Source organism: Neopelma chrysocephalum, unplaced genomic scaffold, assembly GCF_003984885.1.
Source record: "Neopelma chrysocephalum unplaced genomic scaffold, ASM398488v2 Primary Assembly neopelma1_97065, whole genome shotgun sequence".
In the NCBI taxonomy this organism is placed as follows: domain Eukaryota; kingdom Metazoa; phylum Chordata; class Aves; order Passeriformes; family Pipridae; genus Neopelma; species Neopelma chrysocephalum.
The window spans coordinates 398,273-412,884 of record NW_020925707.1 but is presented as its reverse complement, the minus strand read 5'-3'; the positions used below and the strand labels follow the sequence as shown (position 1 = coordinate 412,884).

General features: G+C 36.3%; 1 protein-coding gene across 2 annotated transcripts in view; it reads left to right on the top strand.

Moving 5' to 3' along the window:
- The first annotated feature begins 4,171 nt into the window (after positions 1 to 4,171).
- ADGRV1 (adhesion G protein-coupled receptor V1) overlaps positions 4,172 to 14,612 on the top strand; it is a 266,144-nt gene continuing 255,703 nt past the window's right edge. Inside the window, exons 1-2 of one of the 2 annotated variants that reach the window (XM_027671225.1) lie at positions 4,172 to 4,250; positions 5,065 to 5,228. In XM_027671225.1, the coding sequence (XP_027527026.1) occupies positions 5,207 to 5,228 (22 nt within the window). In that variant the 5' untranslated portion in view covers positions 4,172 to 4,250; positions 5,065 to 5,206. Of the gene's footprint in view, positions 4,251 to 5,064; positions 5,229 to 7,391; positions 7,454 to 14,612 lie in introns of those variants that run through there. The other variant, XM_027671226.1, reaches the window with a different exon arrangement.

The window sequence follows — 14,612 nt, the reverse complement described above, 5'->3', positions numbered from 1 at the left end:
ATTTGTCTTTGATTTTGAGGGAGGAAAGTAAGCAACCAGTGAGAAAATATTCCAATGTTTCACTTAAGGAATTTCAGAAGAGTGTCAACTCTTAAGTTGAAAAACAGGTTTTTTTATGTTTCTACGTAGTGTTTTCTTCATTTGAAAGGAAGGAAACAGAATACTTAGCTGTGAATTGGGAAAACAATTGAAGTTGTATGCAGCAGCTGGAATCCTCTTGCTTTTATCTTTAAATAGTTTTTGAGGACTTTGAAATAAGGAACAAATTAGATGCAAGAGATTATGGAGGGGCTTTAGTATTTTTATTATGTTTTACCTTCAGAAAAACACACTTTTAGTAAGCATTCTTTTTTAATTTACAGTCTAGCGCTTGACATGCTCAGAAGTTGTGTGTTTTGATGAATATTTTATGAAGAAGCTTCTGATTTGCTGCATACAATGTCCATTGTTAGTGATATGCTGCAAATGAAGAGCTGAACACTCTTGATTTGAAGAAAGGAGACTGCGACTTTATTTAGTAACAGTAACTGTACAAGAGGAGCAGGCAGATGGCTCTTGCCAGATTCTCATCTTGCTGTTTTTCCATGTAACACACAAGCCAGTAAGCATCCAGTGTGGCTTGAAAGGAGCTATGGAACCTTGTAAGACCAAACCATCCCTTCAGAAATGGCATTCTTCTTGTGTAATTATAGTGACACAAAATGACATAACTTGTGTCAAAATGGCCTGCTAGAGCTTGATCAACCAAATCTGAGATGCAGTAAGTTGAAACAAAGCAGTTATTTTCTCATTAATTGTTCATTTTTTAACACTTTAATGTATTTAAATTAACATTTTTAAAAAGTCATCTTGCTTTTTGTGGAAGTCTTGTCAAATGAGAGCCTAAGTTCATTAATCAAATGGTTATGACTATATGATAGCATTTCTGCTGTAATGTGTGTTAGAATATATCAAGTTTTCGTGAGTAGGTGCCAGGGACAATTTACTTTTTCCTAATAATAGAAATACTTCAAATTTTTCAGTTAAATGCTCTTTTAAAATGTTAACATCAGCATGCTTTGTCAGTATACAAGTAACGGGATGTACCATAAAAAGGTTAACCTTTACCAAGCTGATCAAAGGAAGCATAAACTATTAATGTTTTTTCATTGATAAAGAGCACAGTCTGCTTGGAAATTCTCATTTTTCTTAGATCCTGGACATCTCTGAAAAATAGAGGATCAAAACATGAATTTACTTGCATATATCTCCACATCAACCTGTCTGGCATAAGCAACCCAGTCAGAAGCATAATACTCAAATTTTGTCATTTAGTCTTCTCAGTTTATTAGTATTGTTTGCATTTGTGTACCTTTTGCTCTTTCTTGCATGTGTTTGTTAATTCATCAGGAAGCTATGCAGTAAAATCCAGATTTTAATATTAAATCATTCCTAGCCTAACAAAAGGATGTGGCACAGTTCAGGAAAGAGAGTAGAGCAAGTGGCTGGTACTACTGTAGAGGCACCAGGTGACACTTGGCAGCGGTTGTGCATCTTTCTGGCAGGGCATGTGTGGATAGGAATCTCCAGAGAGTGCAGATGGGTGACAACCAGAAAGTGATCAGAAACCGCATTTCACATTTTGAAGAAGAGGCAACCCATACATGATCCTAAGCTGTCACAGAATAGCAAGTCAGAAGCCTGATAGTAGAGACTAGTCAGACTCTGAGATGAACACACCTTTTTGATATGTCTTGGTCAGTTCTGCCCTCTTTTGAAGCCTGACTTTTAGCATAGTTCCCTGACGACTATGCTGCTAAGGTCATGTTCTGTACTTCTGGCTGCTGTTTTTTGCAATACTGCCAGGTAGATGTGCTGACCTATGTGAATCACACTGAGAAGAAGTAGTAAGAAAGAACAAGGGGAACGCATCCTAGACATTGTCCATGAAAACAAATATCTAAGCAGAATTAAAAATCAACCCAGCTGCACATGCACAGGGAAGAATATAGCTGTTTGTGGCCATCTCTAATATAGTCTGTCTTCCAGAAGTGCTCAGCACTATGGACCATCATTCAAAGAAAATTCACTTAAAAAATCCCTCAAAAGCCAACCACCAAGCTCAAGTGAATTTCTTAAAGGAAAATCATCTCTGTGTGAAAAAAGGTAAGATCAGCTTCAGTATCTGCCTATACACTGAAACTAATCGGAACAGTGTCTGGCAGATGTTACTATTTTGAAGTGTTGTTTCATATCGGAGTGATTTATTTATAAAGAGGAAAGAGGTAAAAATAACTTGTCTGGTGTATTTTAATTAAGGATTAATCTATGAAAGAGCTATGCACGTGCTTAGTGTTCCTAATTCTGGGTAATTGAGCCTGCTTCAGCTAAAGTGATTGATAGAGCTGTGTGGAAATCTGTGCAGGACCAAAATTCCAAATTCTCAGAATCTCCTTGTTTGATACTTGCATCCAAATAAGTGCTTAGCTCAGAATTCTGAAGCTTGGATGTCACAAGTGAAAACAAATGTCAATTTAATGGTATTTGTGGATAAAAATTTCATTATCAGCATTTATTTTTGCTTTCTAGTATTTGCGGATTAAGATTTCAGTACCTCTACTGAAAACAAAATGGCATTGATACAACACAAAAATCTTTGTTAACAGAAACTAAAATATAAAGAGAAAATACACACATCTGAAGCCCTTTGTTAGGATGTTTTTTCTTCTTGCTCCTTCAAGTTCTTTCTCAGGGAGCTGTTTCTTCTAACTCCCTCTTCCCTGGTCTTTCCTTTCAGATGATGCCAATAATGGGAAAAGGCAAGATTTCAAAACAAACAAACAAACTAGAGCCCATTGATTCTATTGCGAGTGCTTTCAAAATTGGTTTACTTGCAGCAGAGCCAATTTTAACTTACAAAGTTTTAATGAATTCAAAACAAAGGATATCCAAACAAACAAACAATTGAGGGGTGTACTTTGTACACCTTATTTACTGCTTTTATTGAAAAGAGAAGTAAGGCTGACCTGGAAGCGTAGTTCTGTGCAATGCTAGATCTGCTGTAGGTCCAATACCAGGCCTGATTGTTTGTCCCTGACATTTGTAAGGGGTGGGAGTGCTGTGTGGGCTGCATGCTGAGTTGTTAAAAGTGTGTGTGGAGTGTCCCATGTCAATCAGCAATAGCCTTCCAGCTGCTTGAGGACCGTCACTGGCAAAATCCCACGGGAACTCTGTCTCATCCTCACGTGTAACAAAACAAAGCACAGGTCCCTAGAGTGGTATGATAAAAATGAAAAAAAAAGTAATCAGGAAATCTTCAGGGATTAAAAAATGGAGAACCACACATTGAGTCAGAGAGAGCACAAAAAGGTACTGTCATTTTGAATCTAAATGCAGTTTTGTTGAAAGACCCCCATGAAAATAGCCATGTGAATTAGTGAGCCCAAGTCTGAGTTCTCAGTCTTCCTTAGTTTTCTAGCTCAGTGTAACTAGCAACATATGCTCTGGTCTGCTGTAATTGAGAACTGATGACTATTGAGGCAGCCCTTAAGATAGTTGTTCCTAGGAGCCAAACTTCCCGCAGAAACTGGACGACAAAAGGATAGCATGAAATTAGTTATAGAAGCTGAAACAACACTATAGAATAATTTTGAGGTTTAGATAGGAAAATAACAAGAGTATGGTATTGAAAAACATACTACTTATCTCTCATGCTTGTACATTAAGTTCTGTCTGATGTAAAATTCAGCAGCTGCCTTTAAAGGACTTCTTTGGTATTGGCCTTTGAAGGACTGCTTCTTGCTCTCTTTTCAGTACAGATAAACTGGAGCTGATACATCAGGATTATGCATATTTGTGGCAGTTTGAGTATTAATCAAAAATATATTCATAGATAAACCACTGTAGACTAGTGCAAGGAGTGATTAAACATAAAACAGCTTATCAAACACAACAATGTAAATTCCCTTTAGATGCACAGCATAGACTTTTAGAAGAAAAAAGTACACTTGAATTTTTTTTATAAAATAGAATTTTAGTGAATCATCCCAATGGATTGTTTCCTCCACTCATAACTGAAGTTTGTTCTGATTAATGTCTACTTTTCCACCTGTATATTAGGTCATCCATGCCTTTATAAGTTATACTGCAAATTTTTAGTCATTGACATTAATTTTCTCTGTAGCTATATAGAGTATCTGAAAGGTAGTAGTCTGGGATAACCATTTGAGATCCCTCTTTAGTGAGAGGAGGGAAATCAGCACCTATTAGAGGTAATTCATCCCATCCTACTATGATTCTACATTAGACTGGGTGGCAGTTGTTAGGTGGAATGCTTCCCACTTTGAAGTATCACTTTTAAAAGCAAAATGCTTCTTGAGGTCTGAGTCTTTTACTAAGTAGTTTTTCTAATCTTACTTCATTCTCTAGCATCTTCTCTCCCTTTTCCAGTTCATTAACATTATTCCCAAATTATGATTATCATAACTCAACACAGTATTGATGTAGTGACCAGGCTATGCCATCAGAAGGTATAGAGTGTTCTAGATCCTATCTTTTTTGGCTCTAATACTTCTGTGCTCTATTCCTGCCTTCTATCCTTTATTGGCTAAGTAGAAATTTTGATATTTGTTTACCATTAAATGGGAAAATTTGGGAGTTTTGGGGGCCAACACTAACTATATCTGAGTGTTGCCTTTGTGTCTCTCTCATAGCTCAGGATTTGCTTGGAATGATGGTGATCATAAAATACAAATTTGATATTAATTAGAGAAATGGCTGCACTTGGAATGCTTGATCTAGGATTGGACATTGTTTCCCCATGCAGAGCACTGAACATCTGTGAATTAAGATGAGCTGAATGTTCTGGTGCAGCTGAGAACTTGAATCCAAAATCTGTCATAATCCAGTAATAAAACCTGCCAGTTTTGCTGCCCCCAGGAATTCAACAACACAGTCCAAGCCAAGTGGAAGAATTGGCGAAGCAGCGGCTGGAGCGCTCTATATCAACTACAGCAGCGCGGGGATGATTGCTGGGCTTTGAAAAAATTTTGTCCTCTTCCATCCCACCCCCTTTTATCTCCACAGCAGTAGGAAGGCAGCAGGAGTCAGGAGAGGGAGGAGAATGCTGCAGACTGCGCAAAGCAGAGGGAGGAGTAGGAGTGGGGAATGCATAATGCGTGAGTGACAGAGGGTGTGCAGGCGGCTGGCGGAGTCCAAGAAGACACGGATGTTCATGTCCCGGGGTCCAGGTAGGTTTGCTGTCTCTCTCTCTGAGGTGGTAGTCGCTTTGGAAGCATCCTGTACCAGCTGCAGAGATGTTCCCTGTGCAGCCCCAGGGTTCTGCCAGCAGCACCTGTTGCCGCAGGGACAGGGCTTAACAGCGACAGGCAGAGTCTGTTGCTTACCCGTGAGGGGCAGCTGGATGGTGAGAGTCTGATAAGGTTTCTGTTGTTCCAGCAGCTCCTCTTTCTGCTCTGCAGAGCCAGGCAGGTGGAGACAATAGTCTTTCCAATGGAAAATCCTGTTCTCAGGGGATCCTATCAGGATGCAACTCAGTCTGAAGTGCCATAGCTGACAATTTTTGACTCTCAAAAAAGAGCAGAACATTAATTGACTGTTTAAATTAGGTGAAAATAAATGAAGTGGAGGAGCTGCCTGTACATTGTATATTGCAAAGGAGAGTGAGTTGAAAGAATGAATTTTTTTAAGTCGTCATCTGCTAAGGAATTAGTTTTAAATGTTAATAATTAAAATATGACATGTAAGTGTTACCGTTAGAAATACTGCTTTTGCTTTTTGCTTTTAATATGCTGATTCTGTGTAAGGCATTGCATAATTCACTCTTGCTAGCCCAGATGAAGTTAAGATCGATGTATAAGGAACTGCTTGCCAAACATCAGTCACTGTTTTTTAATAAGTCTGTAATTGCTTTATAGTGTAGATGTGAAATAACATGGGATTTTAAAGAATCTTATTCGTTATATAGAAGCTGGAGAGCTTTTTTTCTGGTAATACTTTACACACATCTTCTAGAATGAGTCTTTCAGTTAAGTACTAAGCATTTTGGGAATTTGCCATGAGAGTAGTTTAATAACTGAAGACAGAATGTGATATATTTAGTTTATCTGTTGCTTAAGCCTAAAACAAGCTTCTCCTACTAAATAGATTTAGTGTTTCCGCATGGTAAGACCCAGAAGAACCAAATTCATGAGGAAATAAAATATTTTGTGGCATAATAGGCTTAGAATTTAAATGGCCTAATATTTGATGATGTAAAAGATTACATATTTCAGGAGTATACAATTTTTAATTTGTTGTTGTTACTGGTATTTATGTTGTTACTGATTTATAAAGCATAGTTTTGTGCTTTAGCAGCTTTATACTACACTTCTGTATTTTAATGCCTTTACATGATGAAATCAATGGTGTTTACTAAATTTACATTTGAGCAAATTAATTAACATTGTTAATGGGAGCACTTGTAAGTGTGGTCTGTGTCCTGGTCACGTGAAAATTGAAGGGCAAAAATGATATTTGTTTTTATGAGGACTAGTGCTGGGCAGTTTATTTGTGCTGTCAGCATTTTTAAGGTTGAAAAATAGTGCTGAATGAGTTTCAGATTGTTGGTGCTAGTGAGTGAGATTGACCCTTGCACATTCAAACCTACAGTGCAATTCTTCCCTTAGAAGTAGTTGTGAGCTTTATTTGAAAGAAATTTTCAGAATCAGGTCTAAATCATAACTTCTTATTAAAATCGCTACTACACATGGAATTTTGTTATTTAAGCTTATTGTCATCCAAGGGTTTTTATTTGCTTTTGGAATTAAAAAACAAATGTTTATGCTTGCACACATGTTTTAATTAACATGTAAATATGACGACTGAAATGTAACTACTGGAAAAGCTATGAATATATATGCCTTTAGTATGTAGCATGAAAAAAGAATGCCACTACAGAGGTCTGCAAGGGTCTCATCCATGTGGTACAAACAATTTATAGCACGTGAGAAAAATATTGATGACTCACAGATCACCTTTGATACTGTTACACAACTACCATAGTTGATCAGAAATGAGACATGGTAATGACGAGTTGATTATTAATTATCGTGTTTTGAAAAGTATGTAACAGTGGTCTGTAAGCTTAACGGAACTTTCATTGTAGAATGTTTCATTGAAAACTTGATGGAAAAGAATGTCCTTGCATCACACTTTGAAGAAGGGCAAAATTAAAATTTGGCTCAACTACATCTGAAATGTATTAGCCTAAGGTGTTTTTGAAAGCATCAAAACAGTAAAAGTGTATGTCTGACTCTTGCTGTTATTTGAGATAAGATATCTCGTGCAATGTAGCTGAATTTTATTTCTGAATAACTCTGCTCCCTGATTTTTTTCTTTCTTGGCCAGCCTCTTCCAGAGTGTTCCTGGTATCGAGTCAATTTAATTGCTCGCTAAGAAGTACAAAAAAATGTAGGTATGCAAGAGAAAATAAAAAGAATATGCTGAAATTATTTGCTCATGGGGTATTAGTCCTTGACTTTCTAAAGATATGATCATGTATATAACTATTTTTACATGTGTAAAAGTATGTATTTTACATACTTCTTTTAATGTGTATTAAGATGCTATATAACATCTCAATCATCAAATTGAATCTTACAGAACCATTTCTGGCAACTGTAGCCATTTGTCATAGTTCCACAAATTCAATAATTATGTCTAATAAGAGCTACATTACTGTTTACTAGGGGAAAAAAATGACGGGAGAAAATGTTGGATGTAATTTGTCTTATTCCAAGTGGATCTACTGTAACTGTTTTTACTTGGAAAAAAATTATTAAATCACAAATGGCTTCACAAATTTCTGCAAAGTCTCACTTGCTTACGTTACTTTTTCAGTGAATAATCTCACTGGGAAATATATGAAAATATACATGAAAACTTGTGGCAGTTTGCAGAAAGAATATGCAGACTGTGTGTTCTGAAATATGCTTAAAATATGAAAAAATGTTTCATAGATTGGCTTATGAATATTTAATATAAAACTAGAGTTGTTCAATTCCTTGTATTGAAGTAATTTATAAGTCCAAACCAATTAAGATAAGTACACCAGTACTTATTGAAACAGGCACATTCGAGGGCTAAATTTCTCTGACAAAATGAAACAACAGAGAAGATGCTTTCCATGTTCATCACACCCTTTGTGTTTGTGGATTTTTTTAGCAGGACAGAATTTCCTCTAGAATGTAATAGCAATATATTTTTATACACCAAAATATTTTTGTTTAGTTATCTAATTTTGTATCTTGTGTAGACTTATTAATTAGAAAATATTTATGATTGTCATTTTCTGATGGCAAAAGAAACTTCCTTGGTCACTTATCCTGGACTGGTCCAATATGCTACTGCTCTGAATTGTTTCAAGCTTTGCTTCATTAAGGATTTAACATGGCCTTAATTCAGCCATCTGTTATGGGTTTGGCAGGCCAACAGATCTGAGGTATTGGTAAGAGCTTTAAAAATTTCCCACATTTTTTAAGGATTATGAAAAGAGCTACCTTTATGAATAGATTTTGAATAATTCTCAGCAAGACAACGGTGCAGAAGTGGGGTAAAAAATGCATCTCATTCTGTGAAGCTCAGGGTCCCCCGTCTGCCTTTAGCTTTGCTGAAAGGCAATTAGCATTTCAACCAGCCAATTTGGTTACATGCGATGAAGTACTTGGGTTTGTAATTTGCTGCTTTTGGCTTGGTGCTGTTGAGAACTAGCTTTGTGTAATCCTCTCAAAGCACCTTTCTTTCCAGCATAGTTATTGTTGCTGGTCTTAAATAACTAATCAACAAAGAGATTTCCTTGTCTTGAGCTGCAGGGTGCCTTAGAAGAATGAAAAGAAATACCCAGTTAATAAGGGAATGATTATAATTATTAAATAGTGATTATTAAATTGTGACATAGGTTAAAAGGTTTAGAAAGCTAGGGAAAGCACCGTATAAGATAAAAGTAGTGTAAGAAGTCTTTGAACCAAAACAAATTTTGCTCGGAGAGTTCTCTTCACTGCATAAATACTTTATCATGTGTTTTATTTAAAAATGGATTGCCCAGATTTAAGAGATTAATTCACAGTGTAGCTTAGAGTGAGGGCCCCATGCTAATCATCTTCTCAAATTACTCAAATGTATTTTTACTTCTACAGAAAGAAGCCTTTGGGGGAACTTTGTAAAACACAGATCTTTAATTAAGTCAGCATCATTTGCTGCAATCTAATGAAAAGTGACCTTGTTTTTATGTATATCTTAAATTTATGTATTTATTAATATGCTGTTTTGAACTCAAGAAATATCACTGATGCAATTATGCTAATATTTAGGCAACACATTAAAAATTCTGTTTGGCTCATACATGTATATTAACTTGTAAGAATCCACTGTGATTAGCAACAATTCTGTCACTGTACCTGAAACAATACCATCCTCACCATGTTGCTTCAGTTTACTGTTCTATACCCTACAGTTTTAGGGGCTTTTTTGCAGTAAAATAATGTGTGAAGCACTGCTGTAAAACAGATTGTTATATTTTTGGTTTTAAGTGTGAAAAAAATAACTACTATACTGCAGAAACCTGTGAATTCTTGTTCTGATATATACTATTCATTCAAGGCATGGTGCTTCATTCACAGCAAGTACTAAGTATTTGAAGCTTGTGATAGTTTTGTCCCTGGCTTCCACGTTCTCAACATACGTTAAGGAAGAGTGTTGAGGACATGTGAGAAAGCTCCAAAATTGAGAAACAAATGGAAGTTATTGTGAAACTTCAGATCTATACTGAAGTATAATAAATGGGTGTTTCCCAGTGAAGCATGCAGACCTTCATCAGCTGGATTTCTGGCTCCATATGTGTTAAGAGCCTGATCCTGTGACAGGCTCAGTCCTGAAGTTACTGCTACAAGTATGAGCTGGGAATGCTAGATATCTTAGTGGCTGGATCATTTGGTTTTCATTGAGTTTGGTTGTTGGAGGGTTTTTTATTGTTCTTTTTGGTTGGTTGTTTGGTTGGTTCTTATTTAATCCTGTTTTTTGGTGCAGAAAACAATTTGAGAGAGGGTATAAATACTTATAGTATCTGAAGCCCTACTTGGTGCAAAATACCTATGTGAAAAGCTGGCCTTGGTTCTGGAATACACTGTAAAATAATTTCTGTTAGTGAAAGGTGTCTGCTGTTTTCATTAGGAAGATATAGGTGGAAAATGATTTGCAGTGTGGAGCTGAAAACAATGTTTATCTTTTGCTTAAACTTATACTGTATGCTAAGTAGAACTGTTCCAAAATAATATCTTGATTTTTGCGCTGTATAGTCAGACATGGATATGGATAGATTCTTTTCAATTGCATGAGATAAATTAGAAATTCTGCAGATGAAAACAGTGGTCTTTAGCATTAGGCAAACTCAGATTCCTACTGGTATATTTCTTAACATTGTTGGTTAGCAGATTTCAGCCAAAGTTTGTTTACATCAGACTCTGATCTCTGTTCTAAATTTAAAGTAACCTTAATAGCTCCAAGTCATATCACTGGAGGTACTCTGGGTAAAAATAATCTGGATCTTACACCTAGTCAAAATTATTTTCTGGTTCTCTGTTTGAGCTGCAAATTGTTACTGCAAATGTTTGTAGAAGATTTGTGTTCTCTGTGCTTGCTGCTAGCAAACAGAAGTAGTGGATTAAACGCTGCTTGAGAGTTTTGCCCTTTATTCCCAGCTCAGAATTAGAGCAGGTGGTTACTTCAGAAAACCTTTAGCATTTCCTGCTGTAAGAGATAAAATTTGGTTCTCCAATGATGATTACATGCTTTAGAACTTAAAATAAGGATATAGTTTAGATCCACTCAGATTTTTCCGAGAAACTGAAAAGTTGCCAGAAAACTTTCAAGGGGTACTCTAGACTTAGCAAACTCTTTACCTGAGTGACCTCTAATAACAGGATGAGATGATTTGTGTTTCTCATCAGGCCTTGGTCTTGGCCTCAGCTTGCAGATTTACTGCTTCACGTATTGGTTCCTAATTGTGATAATAGATGTACCTTTCTGAGTAGTAACTATAAATACAGTAGCAGGCAGGTTAAGCATCTTTTCTTCTTTAGTCTAAGATATCTATGTTGAAGGGTGCATGCCTTTTTCAGGAGGGGATAGTTGAACGAGCAAGAATTATCATGTGGAATATTCAGTTTACAGCATATTCACCATGCCCAGTGATACATATGGTAATAGATAACAAGATTTTTTTAAAAATACTGCAACTGTTAAAAAGCAAGAGGTCAGAGGAATAATTGACTGATGTCAGTGTCATTAACCTCAAATGCTGATAAATCTTTTTAGCACCTGAGATGGTGCTAGAGTCCTGTTCCATCAAGACAACAGTAGTGATTAGGGAAATAGGCAACTGAGACCAAAACTTCAGGACAGTGAAAGCTGATAAAGGGATTTTCAGCATCTAGTAGTCTGCATTTGTGCTTTGGTTAGCGCTTTCCAATGTTAGTAATAAGAAAGGGAATCTTGTGCAAGTACCTGGCATGCCTTTGAAGTAAAGAGAAAGTGGGAAAAACTTAGAGAAGAATAGAAAGCAAAGGCATCCAGTGACACTGGATAACACCCATGGAAATTGATGAGACAGACTCTGCAACTATTAGCATGGTCCAAGGGCACAAACAAAGCAGTACTTGTGACTTAGTATAATTTTCATGGTTTTAATTTTAGTGGTTTATTCACCTTGAAGCAGGTTGAAGGCAAAAAAGAGATATAGATGGATATTATTTTGAAACAGTACCGTTGGAACACTCTCTTTTCCAGTCTTTACTACAATGAGACACTTACTTATTCAGCATCTAAACAAGAGCCCGAACTGAAAAAGGAACAACAACTGAAAAACTGACAGAGCAGGCTTGGGTAACACCCACTACACATATACTGGGTTTTGTAAACTCAGCTGTTGTGTCCTCCTTTGCATATGTGTGAGCCGTGGGAACTTGGAGGCAAGTTAAAACTCATAATTTCTCTCTTAATTTCAGATCTTGACAATATAGAAAGGAGAAATTTAGTAAACCAAAGTTTAAATAATCCCTGCTGCTTTCCTAGGTTATTCTCCAATACTGTTGTAAATGTCAATGGGTCTGAGAATGTCTAAAATAAAAATGCTGAAAATATGCAGGGTTTTAATAAGTTTCTAGGACAGGTGACGCAATGGCAATGACCTTGTGAAACTCCTTGCTCTATGCTGTTCCTGTGTACTACAGAGAATCCCCTCTTTACATATGAAAGAGCACATGTATCTGTCTCCTATTGTATTCAGCTGAAGATGCTGCTGGGTGCTGACATCTCTGCTGTGAATAGATTTCTCTCTGGCAACCATTGATAGCTGTAATGCTGTACTCAATGCAAAGTACTGGGAATGCCAGTTTTTTAATGTTCTACTTGGCTGGGTATTTGTAATCACTGGGAGTAGTTACAGGACAGGCAGTGAAAAGTGTACTGGGCTTTACACTTACTGTGCTTCTCTGTGTCTGTGGGCTGTAGGCATAAACAGCGAGTTGTTTGATGAGGGGCAGTGGTAATCCAGTTGTAGCTGCTGGGTAGGAGAGGTGCTGTTCCAGAAAACCGGCTCATTGCTTCTCTTGTAAACAGCAGTGACAAATCTGAGGTAGAGGATACTTAATCCCTTGTTCCATCTGCTTCTTTGTTAGTGAACTCCCCTTTATTTTGCCATTCTATATTTCCAATCTGGCATTTTATACTCCTTTAAATTCAGATTTTTAATCTGGAGCAGCCCTTTCATTTCCCTTCTTGATCTCTCCATATTCCACTAGTCTATAGGTTCCCTCATCCTTCAATGAAAACAGCCTGGAGATCTTTTCATTCTTAAGTATTTTGATTTACTAAGCACAGAAGCCAGTGTAAAGATCTACAGAAAAGACCACTCATTCTTTATAAACTTTAAAAGCCTCATCTGAAATTTGTTTTAGACACTAATTTGGAAAAGTAAGCTAATCCTGACGATTCAGCAGTTACAAGAAACACCAGTTTCATGAGCCTACCTTGGCTCCTGCTGGCCAACAGATTGAAATGGTATTCCTCATATAAGATGCGACAGTATTGTGGAAATTGCTGTGTGGAATCAGTATATGCTTTCTTGGGTACTATGCTGGGATTCTGTATTTTAGTGGAAAACAAAAATATGCTTCAGAAGTGCCATAAAACACAGACTAAAAGAAGAAGTTAGGGATCATGACTCAGAATTCTGAGTTACATTTTTTTAAATTTTATTTTTAATTATATGGTTGAAGAATGGGAGCATTAAAATGTCTAGTTTCTTATTTGGGAGGTACTTTCTTTTGGTTTTGATGCCAGAAACTTTTATTATAAGCCTCTTAAAAACATTATCTAAGCCTCAGTATGTAGCATTGTTTTAAACTACCACTGATACTGCAATTCATTATTTGAAATGGCTCGTCAGAACATGGTAACACAATAGTTATTCCATTGACTTGTACATACTTTGAAGATGTATGTTATTCTGTTCCTTGTTGTTATAAAAGCATTTCAATGACTTTGGCTCATTACTCTACTTTAACTAGAAAATCTTGGTATCCTGGATGGAGAGAACTGAACTCAATAATGTTTAGCTGAAGCGGAGTACTTGATCACCAAATGCATATTTTACCAAAATTTAGCAGTGAACAAAGACTAGAGTTTCAGCTTAATTTAAAAAAAAATTACAGTTAAAGTCACCAGTGGTATAATGGCGTGGTGGAGGTGGGGAAGAGTCCTCTTGGAATCCCTGATCTTGAAAAGACTTTTGCTGAACTTCAATACAGTCAATTGTGTTACCATATAAATTTATGTAGGAATTTAGTGTGCAAAGTGAGTTCATATGTAATAAAGTAAAATACTGAGACCTGTAATATATTTTCAGCATTCCCTAAGTCTTGATTTAGTTTTTTTTTGTTATATTACATCAATTTTAAAAAAATAATCACAATTTTCAAAGCTGAGTTTTTATAACCAGAGTAAAAACTACTTCTGGCAGGCTGTGCAAAGTAAATCTTAGTACAAATAACATAACAAGGAGGAATACACACCAGCTAAATAATTGATGGTATGATTGTGAAACTTCTCTTGTTCCGCAGGAGTAATCCTATAGTTTTAGAATGCTCTCTAGTAGAAGTAATAGAATTCAAGTAATTCTAAACTTTGTAATCTTGCCTTCAAGGATCATGTTTTCAGTATTACTTACTAGAAGCATGTACCGTGGGAAGATATTTTTGAAGTCTATGACAAGGTAACAGCTGAAGCTAAAAGGTCAACAAATTCCTCAGTTTACTATGGATGATGCCTGCATCTTGCAGACAGTGTAATTGTCCCAGAGTTTACAAAGGTTAGACAACTGTTCTCTTTCCAGCTTGAATGTTTATGTTTTTTCTTTTTTTATCATAGCAGTTCTACATAAAACCAGAAAAAAATTACCTTGCAAATTAATACATTTGGAAATGCTGATAATTTTAAATCATAAATCCCAGGGGATTAGTGTATATATTTTTTTGTTTACTTCCCACTGTAAGATTTTTCTGCACTAGAATTGCTAAGTA